Source organism: Dromiciops gliroides, chromosome 2 (genome assembly GCF_019393635.1).
Source record: "Dromiciops gliroides isolate mDroGli1 chromosome 2, mDroGli1.pri, whole genome shotgun sequence".
Taxonomy (NCBI): domain Eukaryota; kingdom Metazoa; phylum Chordata; class Mammalia; order Microbiotheria; family Microbiotheriidae; genus Dromiciops; species Dromiciops gliroides.
In genome coordinates this window covers 166,793,333-166,805,362 of record NC_057862.1, presented here as the reverse complement: position 1 = coordinate 166,805,362, position 12,030 = coordinate 166,793,333, and the positions used below count along the sequence as shown (strand labels likewise).

Here is a 12,030-nt window from a genome sequence, read left to right as displayed (position 1 = left end):
TTTTTGAAGGCTTGCATTGTATGCCAACAGAATACCTTTGCAAACTCAAAAGAATTTGATCTCTTGTCATTTCTTCAGAGGTAACAAATTTAGAGTGATCTCTTTTTGTACTACCTAGAAAGGTTATCTTTTCACAGAAAAGAGAAAGATCTGTACTTCAAAAACATGTAACACAGATTCCTAATTTAAACTATAGCTATTTCACATCTTTTAAATAGAGAACTAAGCTTTTAAAACTTGTTCATTTTTCTTATATATTTTGGGATAAATTTGAAGAGAAAAACTCAAAACAGCACACATTCACATGCTTCTGACTGTTTTAGGCGTCACTTTCTGTGGGAAGTAATTTATTCAAGTTTGTTAATAATATTCTGTTTGTAACTACATTCTAGAGGCAGCAGTTGGGAACAGCTGTTGAATTGGAAATGGCCAAGATGCTTGAGGAAAACACAAAGATTCTTAAATTTGGATATCAGTTTACACAACAGGGACCACGAACCAGGGCAGCCAATGCTATAACAAAAAACAATGACTTGGGTAAGACGTGTTCTAGAAAAAAGACTGTGGTATCCTGTAATGGTACTTGTATTTGAAGTTTTTTTTTTTTAAAGGATTGATGATGGTAAATATTTTAGGGAAAAAAATAACTTTCCTTAAAGAGCAATATGTCTCAGAGGGGGTGAAATTCTTAGCGTTCTCAAATTGTTGGGTTCTGGAACAGGAAAATAAAAATTAATTCCTTTAAGTCAGGACCCTGTCAGAAGTAAGTCAAAAATATGGGAGCCTGGCTTGACAGTACTGTTTAAAGCTGCAAGTAGAGAAGTTTGGTATCTTTATGTTAAAGAAAGAGAGAGAGAGAGATTGTAGCAGCTCTCATGTTTAATTTTTAAACTAAACATTCTGATAATTGTCTTAGTGCTATTTGACTAGCTCCTCTCTTGCCTCCTCATGGTGCTCTTTGCTTTCTAGATCATCCTAAGTAAAATATGAAACAGTTACCACTACTGTATGTTAGTGGTAAGTTACATATTTATATTATGCCTATATCTAAGAAATCCCACGTATAAATTTATGGCACTAAGTATTACATGCCCTCATGCCCAAATTAAATTAGAAAAGAGAGTACTAAGATATTCCCATCATTTTACAATAACTGAAATTAAATTCATGTTTTGGGAAAATCAGCATTCAGGATCTGATTTGAAACTCTCCTTTTCTCCCCTGGACACACTAGACCCAACTTGTTATGGTCCTTTTTCCCCACCCCCACTCCCACCCCAGCCAAAAAAGCAAACCAAAAAACCCACATCAGAATCTCTGAGCTCCAGGAATTTCCTTATTAATGCTTCAGACAGAGTAGCTACTTTACTATAGTGGGCCTTTCAAGCACAAGTGGGTATTTGACATTCCATTCATTGTTCTACAGTGTGAGCAGAGAGTATCAGAATATGAGCTCAGCTATAAACATAAGCAACTTAATTCTAAAGTGACCCTAGTTCATCTTAACCCCTCCCAACCACACACTCTCATTCTCTCTCCCTCTCTTCTCTTCCCCTCTCCATCTTCACTTTCCCTAAATTCTTGGCTGTAAATTATGGCCCAAACATCTCAGCAAGTTAACAGTCTCAGCTGAAGAATAAAAAAGGATGGTAGAAGGTTGGGAAAGTCAATCAATGGAAGGCCTTGAAGTAAGATTGTAGTATCCTATATTTAGAGATGGAAGAAAGCTTCAAGGTCATCAAGATGAGGAAACTACAGCTTAGGGAGGTAAAGTGATTTGTTTATGGTCACTTCACTAATATGTGTTAGAGTCAAGAACTCTTCACTCGAAAATCAGCTTCCTTTACCCTGCTGCCTGAATAGGAATATAGGAATCTTTTTTTTTTTTTCAAGGCAGTTGAGAGTCATTCTGAACTGGAGAAAAGGTATATATCATCAAAATAATGCTTCTGCATTAGTATAATTCAAAGGGAATGTGGAGCTGGGCAGGAGAGAATTAAAATAGATGATTAGAACTTAGAACCAGGGTAGTCATTGGCAAAAGAAATGAGAAGTAGATCCAAGCAATATAGTGAAGGAAAACTTGGTAGAATTTGATGATGGATTGGAGATTACCAGGAAAGGAGCAGTTGAGGGCCAACTCCATCAAAAGGTGGAAGAAGGATTACAGTTCATTTCTTCTACCTGGTTTTGTCTTTTCCTCAGAATCAGTAGGGTTTTACTATCAGTTCTTAGTTCTGGTTCCCAATCCCACACACTCATTTTTGCCTTAAAATCACAGGGTGGGAAGAGGTTTTGTAATTTAAACAAAAGTCCTAAGAGTTAAAAAATAGTCACAAGTTACACACTTTGATTTTTAATTGTCAAATTTCTTTTCTACTTTAGCTTTAAATCTGAAAAATGGGGGGATGTCTTTTTCAGTTACCTGATTTTGATATGTTTTTTTTTCCTCCCAGTTTTTTAGTCTGAAGTGCTCAGAAATATTCCTGTGTGTTTTTTTTCATCTCTCCAGCCAAGAAGTTTCAGGGCTTCAGCGACAAAAAGGTTATGGAGGTCACCCAAATGGCCACCAACTCTGATTTCTTGTCTCTGTTTTTATACTCATTTCTTGATATACTGTCTTTGTCATCAGTTACTCACATATTTTGTTTTGCTGCACTTTATTTCTGTTTCTCACCTTTTCCTGTTTACATGAATCTTAGCCACATGTTTTAAAATATAGGGTTAGACTAAAGTACTACTATCATTGCACCTGAACCAATTCTTCAATCTTCAGTTATTTCGTAAGAGTACAAAAGTTGGACTCTAAAATGAGATAACTAACCTGTAGTTTGCTTTTTAAATATTTCTGTCCTTTTCTGAGATCATGAAGCTATTTTTTATTTTGAGCATTCTAAAATCTTTTGGTTTTCCATAATAGCACAGTTATTACATAATCTAACTTTTAGTAATCGTTCAAATTAAGAAATTAGGATCAAGGGAGCAGCTAGGTGGCACAGTGGATAAAGCAGTGGCCATGGATTCAGGAGGACCTGAGTTCAAATCCAGCCTCAGACACTTGACACTTGCTAGCTGTGTGACCCTGGGCAAGTCACTTAACCCTCATTGCCTTGCTCCCCCCCAAAAAAGAAATTAGAATCAGGAACAGAAATTGATTCATTTTCATTAAGAGCAAAATATGAAATATATATCTTCCCACAGTAGTTTTTATTGATTGCTTGCTGAATACAAGGAACTTTGCTTTTTTTTTTCTTTTTTTTGTGAGGCAGTTGGGGCTAATTGACTTGCCCAGGGTCACACAGCTAGTAAGTGTCAAGTGTCTGAGGCCAGGTTTGAATTCAGGACCTCCTGAATCCAGGGCCGGTGCTCTATCCACTGCACCACCTAGCTGCCCCTACAAGGAACTTTATTAGTTCTTCTAATTTTTATTTTCCTAGTTGATAGTCTGATAATACCTCTGTTAGAATCACTTGATCTTATCCCTGAACCCAACAGTAGGGAAGAAAAAGGCATTACTTCATGTGACATTAAGTAAAAAAAACAGAACCTTTGTCCTGACCAGAAGATCAGCTACATATATTGGCTTTTCTTCAATCTTTGGGAAAACCATTTGAAGAGAAGCAAATAAGGCACAAGACAGCCATTTACTCTGCTTGCTTTCCTTATTTGAACAAGATAAATCATCCTTTGGCTCTCTCTGTAAATAGTCTGTGCTTCCATTTGGAGGGAAGAGTGAAAAATTAAAGACAAAACTAACAGGCTAGTTTAACACAAGAATTTACTAATTTAAGAATGAAAAGATAACCCTTAAAATAATTTGATAAGTGAATCTTAAAACTAAAAGCATTACTGACCAGGAGGCTGGGACCTTTATTTTTCTATTACAGCAATATATAAAGATTTTTGCCTTAAGACAATAAAGTTCTGAGCTCTCCCCTCTGAGAGAGACAGACAGACTGAATGACTTCTGCTTTCCTGAATTCCTCAGCTTGTTCTCACATCATTTATGCATTGCCACATTGGAAAGTCTTGATGCTGTTAGGAGAGAAGATATTAGAATGGTAGATAGGACCTTTGTGATCATCTAATACAAACCCTTAATTTTACAGATGAAGAAAGTCGAGAAAAGTTGAACAACTCTTTCATTACTGTCTTTGTATCCTTCCTATCCAGCAGAGTGCCTGGGTATATAATAGGCACTTCATAAATGCTTGTTGTAGGGTTTTGGTTTTGGGGTTTTTTTGTTTTTTAACCAAGATCATCCTGCTGGTTTAGTGGTATAACCCAATCCAGGGTTCTTTGTTAGACCCTTCTGGTGTCAGCAACTGTGCTGGTTTGTAGAGTCCAATTGGCAGCCAAAAGTGAACTTGAAATTGCAAGATCCATAAACTGAGAAGAGGTCTTAAATTATTTTAGCTCTTTTGTAATTTTAAACTAATTCATTTGATATGAAAGAGACACAGAGGAAAGAAAACGGAAAGCAATGACAAGTTGTATCTATAAAGATAGAATGTACATCTATGGTGTATTCCTGTTCTGTTATTGTACTCCAATCAAAAGAGCATATGGGGGCAACTAGGTGGTGCAGTGGATAAAGCAGAGGCTCTGGATTCAGGAGGACCTGAGTTCAGATGTGACCTCAGACACTTGATACTTACTAGCTGTGTGATCCTGGGCAAGTCACTTAACCTTCATTGCCCTGGAAAAAAAAAACAACATAAAAAAATTTTTTAACAAAAGAGCATGTGTGGGCAGCTAGGTGGCGCAGTGGATAGAGCACCGGCCCTGGAGTCAGGAGGACCTGAGTTCAAATCTGACCTCAGACACTTAACACTTATTAGCTGTGTGACCCTGGGCAAGTCACTTAACCCCAATTGCCTCACTAAAAAAAAAAAAAAAGAACATGTGACTACTCCTTAGTTTCATCTGCCTGAGTGTCATATTTACTTGATTGTTTTAAGATAGTTACTGTCCACTAACAAGCAAGTTTTTAAAAAATGGTTAATAATCCTTTAAGGAACATATTGCATGTTTAACAAATTGTATGTTCAAGATTCAAACCTTTGACAGTAAAAATAAGGTAGGAAACATGGACTCATACAAAATTACACATATTAGCCTAAAAATTATTGACTGATTTTATTTTTAGATTTCTAAAGTTTCTTCAATAAACATATACATATTAGAGCAAAGGGTCTATAAAATAAAGTAAAAACATTGTTTGAATACTCTTGTCTGCTCAATATGTAAATTAGAAAGGTAAGTAATGCAAATACTTAAATTTTAGTGCAAATATTTAGAATTGAAAACATTAAAAACTAAATTGACAGTAACTTGTTTATTTTCAAAAAGCTTAATGAAAACGATTCTGAAATACATTCTTAAATTATTCTTACAGTTCGCAAGAGACGAGTTGAAGGAGACCACCAGTAAATTTACCAGGATACCAACTTTGGAAGACTTTCAAAAGGTCATCAAGGCCAACGTGTTGATTTCAGATTTAATATTTGCCTAGGTAGAAGGGAAAAGACTGGAAACTTCATTCCTTTTTTTATATATACTGTATACATCATTTTTTCTCCAGTGAGATGTTATTAGCAACAAATTCTGTAAAATCAGTAGTAGATAATCTTTTTTTTAATATTTTGGAACATTTTTTTTCTGCTTTCTGCTTTGATCAGTTTTAGTTTAGTTTAAAAGTGCTTACTTGTAAGGATCATTGGGTAAAGAGAAATCCAATTAAAATGTTACCCAATGGTTGGGAAAGTCAATAAGTGGAAAAATTAATTATTTTTTAGAATAATTTTTTATTGAAAAGGGACACTGCATAATACATGTGCAGTCATTACACTTGCCGTTACTTTTTTTAGACACCTGGCACTTAAGCTTTCATATGATTAATATTAAAATGTCTCCATTTTTAGAATGTGTGCCTGCAATAAGCTGGTTCTCTCTTTCAAGAGAGAATGCCAGAATTTAGAAACACATTACTTAAAATATATTCTTTTGAGAGCAAAACCTTCTAGGAAAATAAAAAATGTTTTTGATATATTCCAGAGAATAACTAGTTCTCTGATCTTTAATGTTTAAAATAGTACGCATTCAAATGTATTTCAAAAAGGCTGTCAGACTTTTCACGTTACCTAACTATTCAAAAATACAGGCAAATCCAAGTTAATTGTAGTTTTTCTTCCAGATAGAGTGTGGTAGACATACTTTATGTAAAGACACTTCTCTCAGTGAATGAGTGCTAGGAACATCTGCATAGGAACTCATTTTACAGGTTCCTCTGTAAAAACATATCCAACTTATTAACTTATTTTTGGTTATTCAGAATAACAAGAATTCCTTATTATTTGGTACCTCCCATTTAAATAATAGGACCTATTAATGTTTCCATGTAAAGGCGGTTTTGTGAATTACTTTAGATATCATACAGTGTGGTAGGAAATGTCAGGCTAGCCATGTATAACTGTGCAAACAGTATTTACTCAACACTGTAATTTTGTCAGTAAGAATTAATGTTCTTTTTGGTAACTGTCTAGTTTTTATATTTATTTTTCTATTCCTATTTTGTATTCATACTGTGTAAAAAGAACTCCACAAATGAAAAGTTTTCTAGTTGCTATAAAAGTGCTCCAAGGAAGAGAGGAAGCCACTTGCTTAGATGATCTGATTGCTAGGAGACCCAAGAATCAAGACCCACACAGGAGAATTTGCTTTTGGTTCACTCATCTCTGGGCTGCGCTTAAAAGTGAAGTGGCCAAACATATAGACAGTTGAAAGAAGTTTAGGAAGTAATGAGTCTCGGTAACCCCTACTTCATAATTGAGAGCTATAGCATTTTTAGGGAGAGTTTCCAATGGAGAAAATTGAGTTTTTAGTGTTTTGTCTTTTAAACTTTGGTGTTGAATTATATCTTTTGCTCCTTGTGTTTGCTCTGGACTACCTAATAGTCCAGGAATAATCCTATTAATTTATGGACTAAGGCTTCTCCCAACATAATTGTGATATTTTCCTTTGTCCAGGATTTTACAAAATCTAGAATGGTGGCTAATAGTCATTTTGACTATTAGTTATTTATGTTCATAGGCCTTTTAATTACTTTTTAGGTTAGCCAGGCTGTTCTTTGAATAACTAGTCAGTTTTTGTATTGCACTATGTATTTAAAAGACTGCACAATAACAAGATTGGAAGTCAGGCAAGAAATAGAAGAATACTGCACTGAAAGGTATTGGTGGGTTATACCTAATGCCTTTTTAAAGCAAGCCTTCCTCACTAAAGTTATTTTTGAATGTGTAGGTTCTCCCTCCACACCTCCACTTTCACTAAGGTTTAAAAATTTTGAGGACAGCTAAGTGATACAGTGGATAGAGCACCAGCCCTGGATTCAGGAAGACCCTGAGTTCATTCAAATCCAGCCTCAGACACATGACACTTACTAGCTGTGTGATCCTGGGCAAGTCACTTAAATCCTCATTGCCCTGCAAAAAAAAAAAAAAATATATAGGTAGGTAGTATACATTGATCCTACCTGGATTTTTGTGTCATACTTACAGAAATGTCTTTTTCACACGTTCTATTTATTTAGAGTATTACTGTCTTGTGCATTTTGTCAATACCATTCCAGTGCCATACTGTTTCATCATTTTAATTTGGGGGAAAAAAAACAAATGATTTCTCTTGAAGTCTCTTCAAAGATAAAAGTGTATCTCTTTGAATGTAGACTGCCTTCCATAAAAGAATGTGTCCATCTTAAGGGAGGAAACTGATGCTTGCTTGCTTTCTAAAAATAATCACCCCCATGAGCAGACTTTGAATACATTTCAGCAATTCCCGCATGCTCTGAAATTTATATTGGCTTAATTGACCAGATACTCCATTGCCACATCAAAGATTTTCTTTTCTAAGACTGTAAGTTTTATAGTCCTACCAAAAACTTCAATGTGGTCATCTTTTTTGTCTGTGGGTTAACGTCTTTTAGAGCTTTTATTAAAAAAAAAATAAACAGATAACCTTTCTCAACCTAAAATAATTTTTCCAATATATCTGCATGTAATTAATTATATATATATTTTTAAAAACCACGAATAATGGCTAGTATGAGTATAAAAATGGGTTTTGGTGCTATATAGATGTGTCCAAAGTTTGACTTAGCTATTTTGTAAAGTTATCTAAGTAAAACTTCATGTTTATTGAGTGCCTATCATTTAAAAGACCAAATAGCAAAAATTTTTTTGAGAAAAAGTTATCTTTTTGTCATCAAAAGATTTGCAAATTCTTATAATCTAATTCAGACTACAGACATACTTTGTATTATGTAATAGGTGCATTTCTGGAAAAGTTGCTTATAAATGTATATATTTATAAATCAAATTATATTTTCCCATTGGTTTGATACTTGAATTTTGGTCATGTGTTCCAACAAACAGGGCGGGGGGACTACATATTTTTAAAAGGACACCTAAACGGGAAAAAAATTTTTCTGATAATAATGCCGTAATCTTATATAAATTTTACTCCTGCTGTTTTATGGTAAAAACTGCAGGTGAGACAACCCAAAACGCTCTAGAGAACCTTTCATTTTGAACTTTGGCTATTTTGAGGTCTCCCTTGCCAAAATTGCTCACTTGAAAATAGCTACAAGTGGCATCTTTTCCTTATAGATTTCCTTTTCTATTCCTTGTAGACTCAGTACTATGAGGACCTTACCTTGAAACTTAGAAAGGTGTGTTTTCTGATCCTTTCTAGTGCCTCTTTTTTGAGTACTCTATGAGTTAACTCCTAACACAGGGTCAGCCAAAAAGGGAGAGAACAATAAAGTGTCAGAAGCAACTCTTATTACTTCTCTAATGTTTATTTTTGAGTGCTGAAGTTTAAAACTTCACCTTAACTTTGTCTTCTCCAATAGCTATCAAGCTGACTCAGTCACTAATTTGTTCTTCTGATTTGTCAAAACAATCAGAGCTCTGTCATTAAGAGACTCCTAATGAGAAAGTTAAAGGAACTTTATTTGAATTCTTTTATATAGTGTTGTTGTTTTTTACTCTCTACTGCAAATAATCACATTGCCTCCGATTTTGTATGCTCGAGATTCAGTTTTGAATCTGAAACTTTTCTATGCTAGGAATGATTTTCTGTATCTGTTAAGTGAAATAACATAAAAACCATTCTAATTCTATGAAAATTAGAAAACTTGAGGGTTTATAATAAAAGTTTCTATAAAATCTCATTCATTTGGATTTCACTTGATGGGAATTTGTGGTAATTCAGGTGACAGAACTTAGTACTCAGTGAAGAAAAAAAGTCCCAAAGTGGAAAGGAGGAAACAAATCAGAATCTACTCTCTGCTTGAAGACTTCCAGTATTTGGAGAACTATCTCCTGAGGCAACATGCTATACTTTTTGGAGAGCTCTAATTGTTATGACATTTTACCTTATGCCAAATCTGCATTTCTACCTCTTTGCCTAATTCTGCCCTCCGAGGCTAATCAAAGGAAATCTAACTTCTATGAGAACAGTTCTTAAGGGACAACAATCTTGTCCTCTCTGTGGTATAGTAGAAAGCATACTGGATTTAGAGTCAAAGACCCTAGGTTCAAATCATTGCTCTACTACTACCCATGTGATCTGGACAAGTTGTTTAATAGCCTTCCTTGACCTCAGTTTGCTCATCTGTAAAATGAGAGAGTTGGACTAGATGATTGATCTCCAAGGTCCTTTCCAGCCCTAAATCTGAGTCTTCTCCAGGCTAAGCATGCATAGCATGGCTTTTGGCTCCCTCATCTTCCTGGTAACCTTGCCCTATCTAGATTGTCAATATCCTTAGTATTCTATCTGGGATTTCACCACTATAAAGTGAAGTAAACCACTGCCCACCACCCCACTGCTTAACGTTGTACTTCAGTTAATACAGTCTAAAATTGCGTCGGATTTTTTGGCGGCTGTAGGCACATGATTGACTTATATTGAGACCATGGACCTCAAAGTCTCTTTTCAAAGGAATTATCATCTGGTCATAATTCCTTCATCTTACATTTAAGCAAATTTTTTTTAACTCAAATGTGAGTCATAACATTTATCTCTTAATAAATTTCACCTGTTCTAGCCTGTCAAGATCTTTGTGAATCCTTATGCATATATACTCTAGTTTTAACCAAGTCATTGATTATAATCTGGAATTCTCTATACCTCTCAATCAGTCTGTTAATTTAGGTCTTCCATGTGATGTTTCCTAATTGGCACTGAATTTCCTTCTCATGAAAAGCTATCAATCCACATTAGGACATACCAACAGGGCAGTGTATAAAAATTTACATCAAAGCTGCCTTTACAGTAGGGATGGCCAGCAATTTTAATGAGTTTTAAAATTCACCTCAATTTCCAATGGAAAGAAAAATGATTCTAATTCATTGATTCCAAGTTCTGAGATTTAAGACTTAGAACTTGGGATATAAAGAAGCATACCTGGGCTTATCGCTAATAATACTTTGTAAAAAAAAAAAAACAAAAAACCAAAATATGGCCTGTTTATGCTTTTGCAGTCTGCAATAGACCTTTAGGGAGGACATAATCATGTCTGGATTTTTAAAATACTATTTTTTAAACACCTGGGTCTGTGTCACATTAAATGCAAATGTCTACAAAACAGTCTTAAATCCAAAATGAAAATTATTTTGCTTCTGAAAAGAAGAGTGTGTATGGGCTTCACAACACTGATACTTAAGAGCTCAGTTAAATTTGAGGAAACATGGAATAAGTACTGCAGGTATTCGGAACAATCATATTATGTTTTTTAAAGGAATTCAATAAAGTTTATAAAATGGTTCTTTGAGTTCTGGATTCTTTAAAAAGCAATCTCATGTTCTCTTCTTTGTATATTAAGAATTGCTGTGGCCTTGAGTTATTTTGTCCTATTCCACTTTAATTAAATGTTTGACCTCCAAAAGAACTAGATTTGTCATATGGAAAGAAACAAGGCTTGATTTTTTTATGTTAACTTTTTATTTTACTTTTTTTCAGTTAAACATTAATTTTCTCTCCTCCCTCTTACCACAGAAAATTTTTTAAAACCCTCTTGTAATACATATGCATAGGCAAACCAAAGAAATTCTCGTGTTTTCCTTATCCAAAAATGTATATTTCATTCTACACCCTTGGTCCATCATCTCTGTCAGATGGGCCCCTAGAATTGCAGTGGATCACTCAATTGATCAAGTTCTTAGTCTTTACTTCATCTGAAGCATAAATAGATTTTGTTCCAATGGTTTATTCTTTGTCAACCTATATTTTTCAAGGGTTGTGTCATGTTAACATGTTTTTGGATTCTGCTAATCCATTTTGAGTAAATTCATCTGATTCAATTGTGATCATTAATTGTGTATTTCCCTCCCTCCTTATCTTATGGTTTTCCTTTTGTTTCCCAACCCCTTTTTATAAAGAGGGTAGTGAGAAAAGTATACACCTACGTTGGCACCTGTTTGCTGCAGGCTGCCTCTTCTCCCCTTCTTCTCTTTCCCTCACACAGGGCCCAGTCACAGGCTCTTATCCTTTCTTTTCTTTTAATTCTTTTTTTCAGATTCCCCTTCCTTAAGAATTTGTCTTGGGGAAAACTAATCCCTCCCATTATCTACCCTCTCTCTTGTTCTCCCCTCTTTCTTCTCTTACCCTTCTGTTTCTCATTGAAGTGAAATGTATTTCTATACCCAACTGTGTTTTTTTCTTTCCTTTGACCAGATGAAAGTAGGTTTCGGGTATTAGTTCAGTAACTTTCCCCATCCTTTCTCCCTTGTTTGTATAGTCTTCTACTTGCACATCCCGATTATGTTTTTTTTTTTTTTTTTTTAGTGAGGCAATTGGGGTTAAGTGACTTGCTCAGGGTCACACAGCTAGTAAGTGTTAAGTGTCTGAGGCCGAATTTGAACTCAGGTACTCCTGACTCCAGGCCTGGTGCTTTATCCACTGCGCCACCTAGCTGCCCCAACATCCCGATTATGTTAAATAATCTCCCCTACCCTTCCTCTGCCTCCC

The 12,030-nt window shown here is 35.0% G+C and overlaps 1 protein-coding gene across 1 annotated transcript in view; it reads left to right on the top strand.

Moving 5' to 3' along the window:
- Positions 1–10,823, top strand: part of TMOD3 (tropomodulin 3) — an 83,111-nt gene extending 72,288 nt beyond the window's left edge. Inside the window, exons 9-10 of the mRNA XM_043985194.1 lie at positions 393–537; positions 5,399–10,823. Coding sequence (XP_043841129.1) covers positions 393–537; positions 5,399–5,433 — 180 coding nt within the window. The 3' untranslated portion in view covers positions 5,434–10,823. The remainder of the gene's footprint in view (positions 1–392; positions 538–5,398) is intronic.
- Positions 10,824–12,030: the final 1,207 nt, after the last annotated feature.